The following is a 16,951-nucleotide window of genomic DNA, read 5'->3' as shown; positions in this document are numbered from 1 at the left end:
CTGGATTGCTGGTTAAACATGTACACATTCATTTATCTTAAAAAATGTTGAAGATACTAACTTTAGGCCAAAAAATATTATGATTAATTTTATGTACCTCTTGAGCAGATAGAAAGTGAATATGAAGTAGCTTTCTCTCACTATCTACCAAAGGCAGGAAAGTGACAGTGACATCATCGTCTGTGTTAAGATTGGCGCCAGCACCTCTGTTGTCGAAACCATCATTCTCCATCGCAACTAGAGCAGAGAAATGGCCCCTTGTGTATCCCAGAGCAATGGGACTTTTCCAACAAAAGCTTTGTTCCCAGAGCAATGGCAAATAAACACCTAAAACAGAAATTAAATGAAAAACTTTGAATAATAAAAATACAAGACTATATTGTAAAGAAACAATTCCATTATTAAACATTTTACAAAGTAAACATAGAAGATAAATCAATTTATCTGGAGTAAAAATATAAACCTAACACCTCAGGATTTAATTAAGAATTGGTACTTACTGTACATGCATAATTAATAATATGATGTTCATAAAAAGTACAAGGTGTGCAGCAGGTGCACCTCTGACCTGTTCTAGCACATATTAAGCATTTTTCTGATTCATAATCATTAACAAATTTGTTTAGTTTTAACTGCAAACAAACATCGCAGAAGAAGAAAATACATATCTTAAAAAGAGACATTTTTGCCACAAAAGTTGGAAAAGAAATGTGGACAATACAAACATTATTGTAAGATTACTTTGAAATGTTGACTTTATGTTAGGTAGACCATAATCAGGCAGTAGCATTTAACATTCAAAAAATGACCAGTGGTATTAAGAATATAAGTGTAACAAACAATACAACCTGTGAAGACCAAAAAAGCTGGGCCCATGCTCTGCCATCTTTTCAAAGTTTCAAAAGTTGATATTACTGAATTACTTTCTTCAGCACATTACACAATTTAACAAAATTCGCAGTGGGATAGTAAAGTCTACCTAACTATTACTGCCCTTAGTTACAGTTGCCTTAGAAAAAAGAAAAAAAATAGACTATGCCCTGTTAATGACCTTAGTTAAGAATAATAAAAATGACACTAAAGACATAATCTTGGATTTTAAAAATATGACAAAGACTCAAAAGCTTTATCTGTTCTGATAATTCATTCTTGTCCCAAAAAAAAAAAAAAAAGGCTCTCAGTGCACTTCTAAAATGAGGACTATCAAAGATTTGATGTGCACTGCCATTAATGTGTAAAAGAAATTAACTTGTATTTAGAGAGATAGATGCTAGAAACATCAGACAATCCCCTTCTCTATTGGAACTAACACAAAAATATACTTCCTGAGTATAGTTAAAAGTGGAAAAGTACCTCATACTGCTTGGTATTATAAAGGCTACTGTTGGAAATGACAATTTGCTATTTACTAAAAAATTTAAGTAAAACAATTTTATTTACTTTAGTTATAAATGCACTAAAAACCAAAAAATTTAATTTTCTTTAACCACAATTTTCATGGTTATATATGACTAAATAAAATCGTAGGGTGCACATAAATTAATTGATTCAAACAATTTTTGAAACTTGTTTAGCATGGTGGGGAATTACAATGTTGTTTTTTTAATATATATTATGATGAAAGTAGCTATTCTATTAATTGATTGAATTAATTTATGTGCTCCCCATGATTGTATTTAGGCACATATAACTATGAAAATTGCGGTTAAAGAAAAATTGTTTGGTTTCTAGTGCATTTATAACTAAAGTAAATAAAATCATTTTGCTTAAAAAAAAATTTTTATATATTTTTTTACTTTTTAGTTTTTGAGTATTTTGCAAATTATTTTTCTTTAATCATTTTTCATGAACGGTAAAGCTTCTTTAAAAGTATTACAAAAGTATTGCAGAATTACTTGAATACTAAAAAGAATTATATTTTGGTCTCTATTTTTCTGTTCAGGCTCTTATGGGATTAGCGCTCGGTGGCAGTGGGGAAAAAAAAAAAATAGCGGTGAACAGAATGGCAAGCTTACGGCAATACTTCCTTCACTATGATCCCCAAGGCTACTCCTTCACAAGAGTAATAAACAAGTAAGGTCGGCACGCAAATTTACCCACTCCACTCACTGGAAGAGGCAAGTGGGGGCAATCCAATGCATCTCTCACTTGTAAGCTCCTATATCTCACTATATTCTCTCTCAGTTATTGTTGTTTGTGCATTAATTGGAATCACATGACCATTAATTACAGCAAAATTTGTTACGTAATTGCATCAGTTTTGACGGATTATAATATTGTGATCAATACTGAACACATATACAAAATTTGAAGAAATTTGCTTTGCCAAAAGTGGGTTTAAAATCGGTTTCAAGATTTGACCCAAAACAGACAGAGGAGTCAAGTTAAATAAAATCGTTTAAAAATAGGTATTTTTAAACTAAAACCCAGCATTTAAAACGTCTGATGAAATAAAAATAAAAATCAACTATAACAGTACCTTATAACTCCTTTTTTGTGACACCACAATTTGGTATCAATTATTACAAAAGCCCTCAGAGGCACCTCTTTCACAGTGTGAGCTACACTACAGGTCAAAAGTTTCAGAAAATGTTATTAGTTGAAATGCAATGAATGACCTAAAATGGTGAACACGTAAGCAGTAAACTTCCAAAGGTTTAAATTTAAAGTTTAGGTTAGCAAAAACCGAAGAAAAATGAAATTTCAGAATATTACAAATTGGCCTTGTAAAGGGGACAAATAATAGGTTACAACCTACAGACGTTCTGCAACAATTAAAGTAAATTAATTCTTGAAAGCAGAAGCAAACAATGTGCACAGGAGTCCAAGCTTGTGTTGATTATTTAAACACTCTCGGTCTGTCTTAAATCAGAGTTGGAACAGGCTGTGTTACTACTCCATCTGAAGTACTACTTGGACAATGTTACAACTGTACACTGCTGGTCAAATGTTTTAACACCCCTAGTTTTTTCAGTTTTTATGGCACTGCATGCAGTTTAATGTCTTCATGTTTCATGAAATCAAAGCATGCAACAAATAATTGCAAAAAGAAAAAAGGAATCATTAATTGTATAAAATTGTATTCACATTTTTGATTCAAAGTAGACACCTTTTGCTGATTTAATAGTCAAACTGTAGTAACCCTTTTGAATTAGAAAGCCAGTCACTCTGAGCAAGTCACCAATTGTGCCACCAGCAAAAGAACTCTTGACCATCACACTTCCTTCCTCAGGGTTTCAGTTTGTGTGTCACACACTTTGAAACCATCCTTTCACCAACTCAGTGGTGTACAAACACCCTGCGCGATGACCCGAAGATTTCAAATTATGATTTCATTGGTCCATAAGACTTTTCTCCAGTCTGCAGTACTCCATAGCCTGTACTTCAAGGGCCTATTTTGTCCTTTAAGGAATGACTTACTTGCTGCCACTGGCCTTGTCAAACCTGCAGTACAAAGTCTCCTCTTTGCAGTGGAAGCAGAAATTTGCTTTTTTCGACCACTGTTAAGCAATGCTTCAAGCGGTTTTACTGTGAGATGCCTATCACACAAGCTGGTGACCCTGAGAGGTTTGTCTTCTGATTGGGTTATGACTTTGGGTCTGCCAGATCTCTTCTTGTCAGAGTTTCTTCTAGTTTCTAATTGCCTTTGGAATGTGTAGGTCACCATACTAATTGACACTAATTTTTTTTATTGTAATTTCTCTAAATGAAATGCCTACACTTCTGATGGTAATAATGGTCTGTCTCATTTCATTTGTTAATTGCTGTTTTCTTGCCATTATAACTGGAATTTACAACTTCTGCTCTAAAAATAGGTATGTGTACTGAAAGGAAGCCAAGACCAAATATATTTTAAATTACAGTGTATATGACATATTACAGAAATAAATATTCAAGTCAGAACACGCATCCCAGCAGGCCACATACTTCTGCAACTATGGACTAAAATAAGTATTTAGACACCTTTACTATTTCACATGTTGTTGCTATGTTACAATCTTGTGTTAAAATCATTTTAGATTAATCTTTCCCCTTACATCAAGCAACACTCAATACACCAGAATGACAAATTAAGTAAAAATGAAAAGCTGAACTGTACATTTGATCCAAAATTCAAAAGGGAGACTACTGCATGTGTTTGAAATAATTCTGACATTTCTACTGTTAAAGATTTCTGGTAAGTACAATAAAGACTTCTCATGAAGATGATATGCCTTGTTTAGACCATTTACATAATGCACTGTTTTTATGGAACAAAAGTATATGTGTAATATAATTACTGTTGTAATAAACATGAACTGTTGATCTTAGTTATCCTCATTAGCTGTACAGCCATTCTCCCAGTGTGGGTACCCGAGTTAATAAAAATGCTTTCCAAATTTGACTGCTAAGATGAGTGAAACAAGTTCCTTTCACAGTTCTCCACTTAGGAGTGTGCGATGTGTACTGTCTACGATAACATCTTAATTGTTGTTTTATTCATATGCAAGCTGAAATTATCGAGTATGTCACTCACTTTGCAAACAACAATCAAAATACACCTTGAGAGTCCATGCATTCACTGTCTCATGTAGCCTAACAATATAGACTACTGCATATGTGCAGTCAGCATACCACAAGTTTAACTAGAATTGCTGCCTAAAAATGAGTGAGCAAACAGCAACTTGGGATAAAACAGCCTTACAATCTACGTCATTAGATTTAAATGCAAGACATGCATCATCCTCATTCAAATGGAGGTGGTTTGTTGGTTGCTGCAAAATTCACCTTACAGCAGAGTAATTTTTGTTTATTCAGACTGCAATGTTCATGTCCTGTACCTCAATTATGATTAATATTTAACTCCTTTTGGATTGATATCTTCTTTACATTATTGGTAAGTGTCTGTTTAACATGCTCTCATTATAATAGTTTTGTTGGTTTTAGTAAAATTTTTGGTAAAATCCTGTAAGCCACTTTGAAATTTTTTACTCATACTTCCACTGTTTGATCTCAGTAATACTTTGGCAGAGGAATTTAATATTTACATGTTATTTCAGTTTTAAGTAAATAAATAAGACCGGTTTTCCTTGACTGTTTATTTCCATTAATCTCATTAGTAAGCTACAATTAATATCCTATTAACAAGACCAAGACAGATTAATAAAACATTTACAAACATGTTTTTAAAGGATGCAAACTATTGTCCAATTATCACTACTGTCGAAGTCCTAAAAAATATCAGATTACAATTTTTTGCCAATATCGCAAATCTCTAACTTCACTTATACATGGGCGATGTTAGACCAGCTATAAGTAAAATCATACTTATGCCTTTTCACTTAGGTGTGTAGTAGTGCTGCTGATATTGCACGTGTCACAATACATAAGACAAGTAAACTCTGCATAAGCTGTGATTGAAAACATCTAAAAAAATCTTTCCAATTAAATTTATTAAAAATCTTTCCTTTTAAAAAACCATCTATTTCTACTTCTATGTTAATAATTCTTTATATAGCACTTTTCTCACTACTCAAAGCGCTTTGCGCTCCATGCAGGGAGGAGTTGGGACACGGACACATGATCTCTTTACTGAGAGGCCGCTGTGCTATTATTGTGTCACCAATTCTGTGTTCTTGTGTGTCCTCCCATGCCACTTTGGGTGTGTATGCTAGATCCCTAGCAGGCACTTGGGCAAGGTCTGCCAGTTCCCAACTACAATACTTGCTAACCAATTTATATTCCACTTCATTCACCTGGAGCTCAAGATACTGGATCAACTGGCATCACATGCAGTTGTAGGGCTTTTGGGTGCCTACCTCATCAAAGCCAGGCAATAAAATGTTGAACATCATAAAGGGCTCATATTATATAACTGATTAAAATCATAATTATAATATGTTTGGGTAATAGTTTGGCTCACTTAAGAGAGAAGAAAAAAATGCTTAGCAGAGACATTTTTGAATTGTCAATAAGGTGCCACTAGCCCAGATGAAGGCATTTTAACATGGGCTGCAAGGTTATTAATTAAACTGGCAGACCACACTATGGTTGCAAATTTTACCTCTAAACCCCACCTCAATGGGCTCACAATGAACATTTCAGCCACTTCTTTTGGCACTGCTCCACTAGCTCATTGTGCTTGGACTGCTTCCGTTCATTGGCCTCTTGAATGCTGTCCTCCCAGGGGACTGTTAACTCCACTATAAGCACCTGCTTTGAATAGGCAGATAACACCAGGTCTGGCCTCAAAGAAGTTGGTGTAACATAGTCTGGGAACTTGAGCTGTCTGACCAACTCTACTCACAACTCCCAGTCCAACACTGAAGTCAGCATACTGGCTGCTACTGAAGGCTGTGGCTGAGGCTGCTCTCTTTCTATGACAAAGGAGATGCCCCTTTGGCTGCAAACGATCCTATTATCATCCATGGCTCTAGAGATGGTCTCTGCCACTGACTTGATCACCTGGTCATGTCGCCAGCAGTAGTAGCCCTGTGCAGGTACCGAGGATGTGCTCCAGTGAGCCCTTTCCAGTGCAGAGGACGACATATTGGAGACTCAGTTGTACCCAAGGAATGTAGATTTGCTTGGCTGGGTAGGACATCACACACAGCTTGAACCATGAACTTGATACACTGTGGTTCAGCCTGCCAGATGTCACCCCCACATAATTCCCTCTCCAGAACTCCTTTCCTTCTTGTCCATGCTCAATACTGTCACTTGCCCACCATACTGCTGGTTCGCTCCTCCTCAGCACCTGCACACATTTCCTCCAAGACTAGGTGTCTGTCATTGCCATGGGTCTTGTTGTACCGAGGATCGCTCCCAAAACCACCCAATCCACCCGGCCTGTGACCAAAACACAACCAGAGCCTTGTGATTCAGCTGAGACTCCATTAGCTCCAGACTATCCTGGGCTCTCCACTTCCTGCCTGTCTGTAGCAAGATTTCAGCTGATACCACTGTACAATTCCTGGAGTCCTGATAGAGCAGTGCCTGTCTTGTGCGTGACACTTTAAACTCTCTTTCGAGGCAGCTTACCTGGAGATAGAGGTTACTGCTTCATCCATACTGTGCTCCACTGTTTAAACTGCGTGGCAGAGATAACAACTAATCTCCCTCTCCAGACTCTCCACAGTTGACATAGTCACCTCATATACCAGCAGACGCCACAGGATATGGAGCAAGATACCATGTTGGTATAACCAAGTACTGAACCTGCCAGGTAAGTCAGATTTGTCTACTGTGGTGAGAAAAGTCTCAAAGTTCTTGATCATTGCTTGGACAGTCACTGCATCCCTAAGGCTACAGTCAAAGACCTTGTCTAGTCTTGTTAGTGACTAGTTTCTCTGTAATGGATGGTATTGCAATGCCATCCAGAAAAAAGTACAACTTGTCCACCACCTTTCCCCTCTTCAGCACCATGGCCCTTAATTTTACTGATGTAAAGCTCATTCCTGCCCAGAATATGAGCTTTTCCAGACCCTGGAGGATCCATCTGTCACCAGCCACTGATTTAGTGGTGACAGTCAATTCATTCATAAATACTTTGATGGGGGCTGTTGAGTGGCAGACTCGGATAGTGGGGCTCTGCACTCAGCCTCAGCTACCTTGAACACCATGTTTATAGTAAGGGCAAAGAGAAAAACTGAGATAGTACATCTAGGTATGGTCCCTTTCTCAAGCCGGTGCCAGTCAGATGTTAAGTTCCAGTTGTGACTCTAATCCTGAAGTTTCAATAGTAGTTCAGGTTGAGGTATAAACAATATGAATAGAAAGATTTAAACACTCAAAACACCTAATCTAAAACGCAAGTGAATAAAATTTTTTTTTTTTTTTTTTAAAGTAAAAATTTAAAAGTACAAATTGTGGGAGCCAACCTTATTACATGGGGCAAACCATTTGACACTTTAGTACAAGCCAATGCAAAGGCACAATCACCCCTCAGCTTCAACCGTGCAGGTGGGAAAATAAACAATAGCTGATGTGATGTCCTTAGTTTCCTGGGTGACAAATATGGATCAAGAAGATCATCTAAGTACAGTGGAGGTTACCCATGTAAGGCTTTAAACAAACACTACAATCTTAAAATCCATCCTGTAACTAATAGGGAGCCAATGAAGAGAGATCAACACCAGAGTGATGTGATCCCTTCTTTGCTCCTGATGAAAACTCTAGCAGCTGAATTCTGTACCAGCTGCGGGTGAGACAGTATCGTATAAGATACCTGACATACAGGGAATTACAATAATCCAGATGGATTAAAAGCATGAATGAGTTTATGTAGGTCACTAAATGACAAAAACAGCTCAACTTTATTCATTGTTCTGAGGTAGAAAAAACTACTTTTTTACCACAGCATTGATCTGTTTGTTAGATTTAAAATCTGAATCCAAAATCACCCTGAGATAAATTTTTAGCACATGGCTTTAAGTACTAAACAAGAGGACTCAATGTGTTAGCTATATTTTCGGGATATTCTATATTATATATTATTTAACTGCAAGAAGTGCCATCCAGTGTTATATTGTCTAAAATGTTAAAAAGCTTGGTCACTGACTCCTTTTCACCGGGTTAAAACGGAAAATAAATTTGAGCATCATCAACATAAGAATGATACAGGAGGTTATACTTGTTTAGTATGGAGCAGAATGGTAACAAAAAGAGATGAAGACAGGACCTAAGACAGATTCCTGAGTTACCCCGCAAGTTACAGAAGAGGTAGACGACATTGAACTACCAACATGACAAAAAATCACCTGCCTTTGAATTAATCTGCAAACCATTTAAGAGTGGTACCACAAATGCCAAACCAACTCTCAAACATGTTAATTACAATAAGTGTACCTAATATGTTACTTTGGAATTATGTTACTTTTTTTTTGCTGCTTACATTTTTTTTTAACTTTGCATGCACAAGATGTCACATATCTACTGCAGCTGCTGTTGACCAGAACATGCAGCTGTGAAATTTGGCAATTGATATTTCTGTGGAGTTAAAGGAATGGGTGGTGCACAATACCTTGAGTTTAAGCTGTGCATTAGAAGGAACTTGAAAAAAACTATGTTAAAGGCTAAAAACAGGCTGAGGTATATTCTTGTACTCAAATCAGCAGGAAATAGTGAATTCATATTCAGTTTGTCCCTTTTAAAACTATCAGCATTCACACTTGTAGCCTTATGTTGTCTGTTCAACTGTCTTAAAAGGTACAGAAAAACAGTATACGTATTTTTAAAAAATTACTTAGCCTATTTTATTTTACATTCTTTAGATTTTTTTGGATTACAGTAATCCCTCGCTATATCGCGCTTCGCCTTTCGCGGCTTCACTCCATCGCGGATTTTATATGTAAGCATATTTAAATATATATCGCGGATTTTTCGCTGCTTCGCGGGTTTCTGCGGACAATAGGTCTTTTAATTTCTGGTACATGCTTCCTCAGTTGGTTTGCCCAGTTGATTTCATACAAGGGACGCTATTGGCAGATGGCTGAAAAGCTATCCAGCTAACTTTCTCTCTCTCTCTCTCTCTCTCTCTCTCTCTCTCTCTCTCTTGCGCTGACGTAGGGGGGTGTGAGCAGGGGGGCTGTGTGCAGCTGCTTCCTGAAGGACAGGCTGCACGGAGCTTCGCATACTTAAAAGCTCAAAGGGCACGTATTGATTTTTTTTATCTGTCTCTCGCTATCTCTCTCTCTCTCTCTCTCTCTCTCTCTCTCTTCCTGCTCCTGACAGAGGGGGTGTGAGCTGCCGCCTTCAACAGCTTTGTACCGGCGGTGCTTCGCATACTTAAAAGCCGTATTGATTTTTTTTTTGACTGCTTGCTTTGCACTCCTTTGAAAAGGAAGATATGTTTGCATTCTTTTAATTGTGAGACAGAACTGTCATCTCTGTCTTGTCATGGAGCACAGTTTAAACTTTTGAAAAAGAGACAAATGTTTGTTTGCAGTGTTTGAATAACGTTCCTGTCTCTCTACAACCTCCTGTGTTTCTGCGCAAATCTGTGACCCAAGCATGACATTCTAAAAATAACCATATAAACGTATGGTTTCTACTTCGCGGATTTTCCTACTTCGCGGGTGGCTCTGGAACGCAACCCCCGCGATGGAGGAGGGATTACTGTACTCCATTAATGCAATTTTTCCTTGCTAAGTCTGAATTTTTGACTAAATTTTTGTATAAATCTCTACCTGCAGAATTAAATAATTATTTAAACTTAAAATAGGAAAAAAAAATTATGTGAATGACTAGATCAAAGTTTATCTACTCAAAATTTGACAACCCAGTGCAAATATAAACAACAACGCATTGCAATAATAAAAAAAATGCATGAAACATTAACATAACACACACACACACACACACACATATAATATTACCCAAAAAAGTCTGAGATCATCTTATGTTAAATTTAGGAGATGGTGCGGTTTGGGGGTCGGTCGGGGGGTTTGTGTGTATAAGGTGCCCCCACCCCCCACTTCAAAAATGAATTTTAAGCCATGAAGATAATTTCAAGCAAAATGTAAAATAACTAGGGGGCTTTGCCCCCTGCTCGCTTTGCTCGCCAACCCCCGTCTTTGGTTTTCCGGAAACACACTTTTAAGATTTTTTTTTCTTTGAATTGTTGCTATTTCATTAATTTCACTTTTATTTCAGAACTTCTGTAAAAACCATATTTGTAATCTTTAAATAAAACAGAAATATATACCTTTATTTTTACTTCCTTAACTTGTGGAGGGTCTATCCTGTAGCAAAGCCCTAACTTTTTTCGTGAAAGCCCATTTCAGTCAATAAGTCTTAAAAACAGGTGTAAAGATATTGACAATAAGCTACGCAAACCCACCAAGACATGGAATCGTTTAAATCAAGGCGCGAGTCGAAAAACACCATCCCATACTATTAGTTAACGATTAACACATTTCTATATGTATTGTAAGACATTGTAAGCATTTAACAGCTGAAATCCAACGTGGTTTGTGCCCTTCAGAATGAAAACAGTTTACATTTACCTTTTTAATAAAAGGCGAGCTTTTAAGCCTGAGAAATCACCCCGTAAATGCACACGTTTAATTGCACATGTGTTAATATGTATGCTTACACACTGTTTCTTCTTCATTGAGGTTTTCTCTAGTATGTAGATCGGGGTAATTACATTCACGGCATTCGTAGTCTGAATCACAATCTGATTGTATGGGTGGTTACCTACCAGGTAACACTTATGGTTGGCCAGCAAGTCAACTAACATCTGCCACGGTGCCTTCAGTTGTGAGAAGCAGATCATAGAATGGTTGAAAATAGTTTACTGTCAAATAATGCAAAGAGTACGCGACACGTGTTTCGCCCTAATTCTTGGCTCATCAGGCGTAAGGCAAGTGTAATTGAATAGCGGCGCGTCATTGAATAGCGGCGCTGCAAGTTTAGTTTCTTTTCAATAAAGTCAGGCGTTAGGCAAGTGTCATAGAATAGCGCCAGCGCTGCAAGTTTGGTTTCTTTTCAATAAAGTCAGGCATTAGACAAGTGTCAATGAATAGCGGCGCGTGATTAAATAGCGGCGCTGCAAGATTAGTTTCTTTTCAATAAAGTCAGGCGATAGGCAAGTGTCATTGAATAGCGGCGGCGCTGCAAGTTTAGTTTCTTTTCAATAAAGTCAGGTGCGCTTTGCAGCGGCGAAGTTCTGCTTTTAAATTTTTATTAATAAGAAAAGAAAGCCTTTTTAAACTGAGGGAAAATATACCAACAACAATTTGTTAAGGATCTGTTTTTTTGTGAAGCTGCCTTTACACAGCCTGTCCGCTGTTTTATAAACGAACGCCATATAAGGCCGTCCTTTCTCCTTCACAGTCAGTTCACGTGATTACGTGTGAGGCGTGATGACGCGATACGCAACCCCGCCTCCCACGGCCAGCGAGCTGCCGTCCATTACTGTATATGGACAAAAAAGAGGTTCCAATTATGACCGTTATGCTTTGAATTTTGAAATGAAACCTGCCTAACTTTTGTAAGTAAGCTGTAAGGAATGAGCCTGCCAAATTTCAGCCTTCCACCTACACGGGAAGCTGGAGAATTAGTGAGTGAGTGAGTGAGTCAGTCAGTCCTTTGCCTTTTATTAGTATAGATTATATATATATATATATATATATATATATATATATATATATATATATAGAGAGAGAGAGAGAGAGAGAGAGAGAGAGAGAGAGAGAGAGAGAGAGAGATAACAAATTTCATTAATGATCTCATTTTCACCGGGATCTTAAATTAACTTGGGTATCAAATTGTTGTGAATTTCCAAACAATGGAGAAAAAAAATAAACATTTTCAGGTTTTTTTTAACATTCCACAAAAAAAACTTCACAAATAAGTAATTACTAATTAGGAAATATGAAGTTAAGTTTGCTTACCTTGAAACCGTGTATATCCCAGGGTCTCCCCACGGAAACTCTTATAATACTTCACTCCATAAACTATAATTGGTCTACGAAGAATATGTGCAAGAACAAAAATGTGTGTCTGCTCCAAACTGGCACCAGGCTTTAGAAAAACAAAATGAAACCATCAAATTACCTAGATATTTCACCTCAAAAGTGTTCATGTTTATTAAGGCCTTTCTTAAAATATACTGTAAAAAGTCTTAAACAATAAGCTGCTTACTGAAGGAAAAAAAGTCATTTTAAAACAACTTCTGGTGATAAAATGTTTAAAAATAAAGGAAATTTACAGATATTCATTTTCTTTGCAAGAACCAGAACTTTGGGTAGAAAGTAAGCAACATGGCTACAGAGATTTCGATAAAAATATTCTGTCCACATTTAAGTTAAAGGACAAGTTGAAAATCTTTGCCTGCTTTTGCATTTTTATAATGGAGCTAGTGAATTCCAGGGTTCCCATTTGAAAAAAAGCATTAAAACTTACTCAACACATCTATTTTTCAAGCCTACATACATAAGAAGGCTTGCACACATATAACAAAACAGCAAATCCATACCAAAATATTTTTTGTTAGATTTGGTCATTTCAAAAGGACACTGGATGTGCACTTTTATGTTTGTCTTCCTTCGCAGTATGAATTGCTTTCTCTGTTCTGTAGACAACAACAACTGGAAAAAGTCACACTTACCTTCACTCACACATTATACAAAAACCTATTAATTATTTCACACAGATATTACCTGCTACCACCTAGTCTTAAACAAACATGCATGAGCTTTAGTAGTCTAGCAAGATAAACACCAAGCATGTGTGTAGCATAGATAGATAGATAGATAGATACAATCAAGTGGCAAGAACTGAACAAATATTACAGGCTTATGAGTAGTGTTAATCAGGTTAAAGTATTTTATGTTTAGTGCAGATGCTTTAGCATGGGCAGAGAGATATTGCAATACAGTGCATCCGGAAAGTATTCAGAGCGCATCACTTTCCACATTTTGTTACGTTACAGCCTTATTCCAAAATGGATTAAATTCATTTTTTTCCTCAGAATTCTACACACAACACTCCATAATGACAACATGAAAAAAGTTTACTTGAGGTTTTTGCAAATTTATTAAAAATAAAAAAACTGAGAAATCACATGTACGTAAGTATTCACAGCCTTTGCTCAATACTTTGTCGATGCACCTTTCGCAGCAATTACAGCCTCAAGTTTTTTGAATATGATGCCACAAGCTTGGCACACCTATCCTTGGCCAGTTTCGCCCATTCCTCTTTGCAGCACAGCCATTTTAAGATCTCTCCAGAGATGTTCAATCGGATTCAAGTCTGGTCTCTGGCTGGGCCACTCAAGGACATTCACAGAGTTGTCCTGAAGCCACCCCTTTGATATCTTGGCTGTGTGCTTAGGGTCCTTGTCCTGCTGAAAGATGAACCGTCGCCCCAATCTGAGGTCAAGAGCGCTCTGGAGCAGGTTTTCATCCAGGAGGTCTCTGCACATTGCTGCAGTCATCTTTCCCTTTATCCCGACTAGTCTCCCAGTTCCTGCCACTGAAAAACATCCCCACAGTATGATGCTGCCACCACCATGCTTCACTGTAGGGATGGTATTGGCCTGGTGATGAGCAGTGCCAGGTTCTTGGTCACCTCCATGACTAAGGCCCTTCTCCCCCGATCATTCAGTTTAGATTGCCGTCCAGCTCTAGGAAGAGTCCTGGTGGTTTCGAACTTCTTCCACTTACGGATGATGGAGGCCACTGTGCTCATTGGGTCCTTCAAAGCAGCAGAAATTGTTCTGTAACCTTCCCCAGATTTGTGCCTCGAGACAATCCTGTCTCTGAGGTCTACAGACAATTCCTTTGATTTCATGCTTGGTTTGTGCTCTGCCATGAACTGTCAACTGTGGGACCTTATATAGACAGGTGTGTGCCTTTCCAAATCATGTCCAATTAATTGAATTTACCACAGGTGGACTCCAATTAAGCTGCAGAAACACCTCAAGGATGATCAGGGGAAACAAGATGCACCTGAGCTTAATTTTGAGCTTCATGGCAAAGGAGTGAATACTTATGTACATGTGCTTTCTCAATTTTTTCATTTTCAATAAATTTGCAAAAATCTCAAGTATACTTTTTTCACGTTGTCATTATGGGGTGTTGTGTGTAGAATTCTGAGGAAAAAAATGAATTTAATCCATTTTGGAATAAGGCTGTAACATAACAAAAAATGGAAAAAGTGATGCACTGTAACTCCACCCACGACAGCCAATGCGAGAGAAGCAAAACAGAAATGTGTCATTCCCATGAGAAAATAGTACCCAGAACCGGTGATAATTAGTTTATTTTTAATTTTGACTTTTGTTGTCACAAGAATGCCTAAGAAACACCAAAGGCATGTTTTCTTATATCAAAACCTGAAGTTGTATAAGGTAAATAACCTATTATTTGGAATAAATACATTTCATATGTTTTTTGTGTCTATAATTATCCATGTAAAAGTAGGATAACAGGATATGTGAGGCAAGAAATTTTGAGCACATAAGTAAAATCTCATGTTTCATGTTACAGTAAAAATTGATAAAATGTTGATGTGAAATGTATAATATGTGAAGTGTGAAGTTCGAATAGCAAATACTTTCACAAAAGGCATAACAAAACAAGTGCGCCTTTATTCAAGAATATAACCAGAGAAAAAGAAATTATTCAATTTATATGTTGCTGTGAAAATGTAAAAACCAAAGCCATTTTATCAATCGCATGGCTGGTGCAGATATAAGAACAGCTGCTTCCAAATCAAGAGGGTGCGGGTTCAATCCTGGGTCATCCCCGCATTTTCCTTTTTGAGTAGTGAACTGCTATTATTACTATTATATAATAAAACATACATTTGATTTGAGTCTGTAACACCCATTGCAAATTTTTGCTACATGTAAAAGTTAGTGTTCTTTTAATCAGTTTTATTCTCTCAGTCACATTTACGTGGTACAATGAACTTGCCTCTCCTTATCTGAGTTGATGGCGTTTATCTCCATTCTTTTCACAAGAGCAGTGACGACCACAGTTGATGTTGTGGTTGATGCCTGGTCAGAACTATTTGTTCTACCAGCAATCAAAGACACCGTGACCTCTGACTATCATGCAGCATTTGCGCTTTGACAACAAAGACATCCATGCAGAACATGTGGAAAATGACAAATTTACATTGTGCATGTGCAATGTTACTCCTTATTTAGGAAAAGATCCCAGTTGTCCCATGGGAGAAAGACTTTCCGAGACTGTGCTCATAATGCCATTTCTGGACAAAGGCAGAATCATAACAACAGACAACTTGTTCAGGTTGCTTTCGCTGACTAATAGACTGCTGCACTGCAACACAACTCTGCTTGGCACCATAAATAAAGTGGAACTTCCACCTGCAGTTAAAGTCACTTGAGCACATGTGCAATTCTCCATGGTAGTATTTAGATATGGCAGTGCCATGCTGATAGTGTATGCGCCCCAAAAAGAAGTCTGTCGGCATTCCCAGTACCATGTACCATAACGTGAAGATTGAGCAAGATCAGGGGAGGAGAGAAAAAAAAAAAACGTTCAAATGCACTCATGTTCAAATAATTGTATTTTTATGCATGGAAGTATATGTGCGTTTATGAGAGAGGCAGAGACGGATTTGGTATCACTCAAGTGGTTACTAGAATATAAATATTTTCGCAAAGGTATAACGAAACAAGTGTGCCTTTATTCAAGAACAATAAAACAATAAAAAAAAAAATTCAAGTAACAACAAGATACCAAGAAGACATGATTCACCAGTGTTTGTGTGTCTGGTCATATCCCTTCAGCGATATCTTCTACAAGTAGCAAAACTTTACGCCAGGTGTTACAGACTCAAAGTAAATGTATGTTTTTTATTATATAATAGTAACAATAAGAGCAGCTCATTACTCATAATGGTAAATGTGGAGAAGACCCGGAATCAAACCTGCAACTTCTTGATTTAGAAGCAGCCGTTCTTACCTCTACACCAGTCATGCAATTGATATTTGGGCTTCAGTTTTTACATATTGACAGCAACATGTAAACTGAATAATTTCTTTATCTTCGGTTAAGGTGCACTTGTTTCATTATACCTTTTGTGAAAATGTTTATTTGATAAATGGAATTCAGTCTTCACACATTATAAACTTCACATCAGTATTTTGTCAATTATTATAACACTAGCAAAATAACCGCGCTTCGCTGTGGCGAAGTACTGCCTTAAAATTTTTTTTAAGAAGAAAAGTAAACGTTTTTTAACTGAGGGAAAATATACCAATAATTATTTGTTAAGGATCTCTTTGTATACCACGTTGTCAGTTCGGCCCTCCGGTTGTAATATGATCAAGCTGTGCGCTGAGCTTACTCTTGAGCATGCAACGTATAGTTGGCAATGTGAAAAGCAATCTTGCCTCAAATCAATGCCAACCTTTTGTAGGGTCTGTCCCTCAGACTTATTAATTGTCATTACGAAGCATAGCCTTAATGGAAATTGGAGGCGTTTGAATTGA

At 37.2% G+C, this 16,951-nt stretch overlaps 1 protein-coding gene across 2 annotated transcripts in view; it reads right to left on the bottom strand.

Annotated features, from left to right (window-relative positions):
* The window catches only part of LOC114646888 (ubiquitin thioesterase Zranb1), a 170,630-nt gene that overhangs the window by 10,386 nt on the left and 143,293 nt on the right, over positions 1–16,951 (bottom strand). For both annotated transcript variants that reach the window (XM_028795270.2, XM_028795269.2), the window contains 2 exons: positions 12,378–12,507; positions 98–327 (listed from right to left, as the gene is read on the bottom strand). In XM_028795270.2, coding sequence (XP_028651103.1) covers positions 98–327; positions 12,378–12,507 — 360 coding nt within the window. The remainder of the gene's footprint in view (positions 1–97; positions 328–12,377; positions 12,508–16,951) is intronic.

The sequence above is a fragment of the Erpetoichthys calabaricus genome, chromosome 2 (assembly GCF_900747795.2).
Source record: "Erpetoichthys calabaricus chromosome 2, fErpCal1.3, whole genome shotgun sequence".
Lineage (NCBI taxonomy): Eukaryota > Metazoa > Chordata > Cladistia > Polypteriformes > Polypteridae > Erpetoichthys > Erpetoichthys calabaricus.
This window is presented reverse-complemented; position numbering and strand designations above follow the sequence as displayed.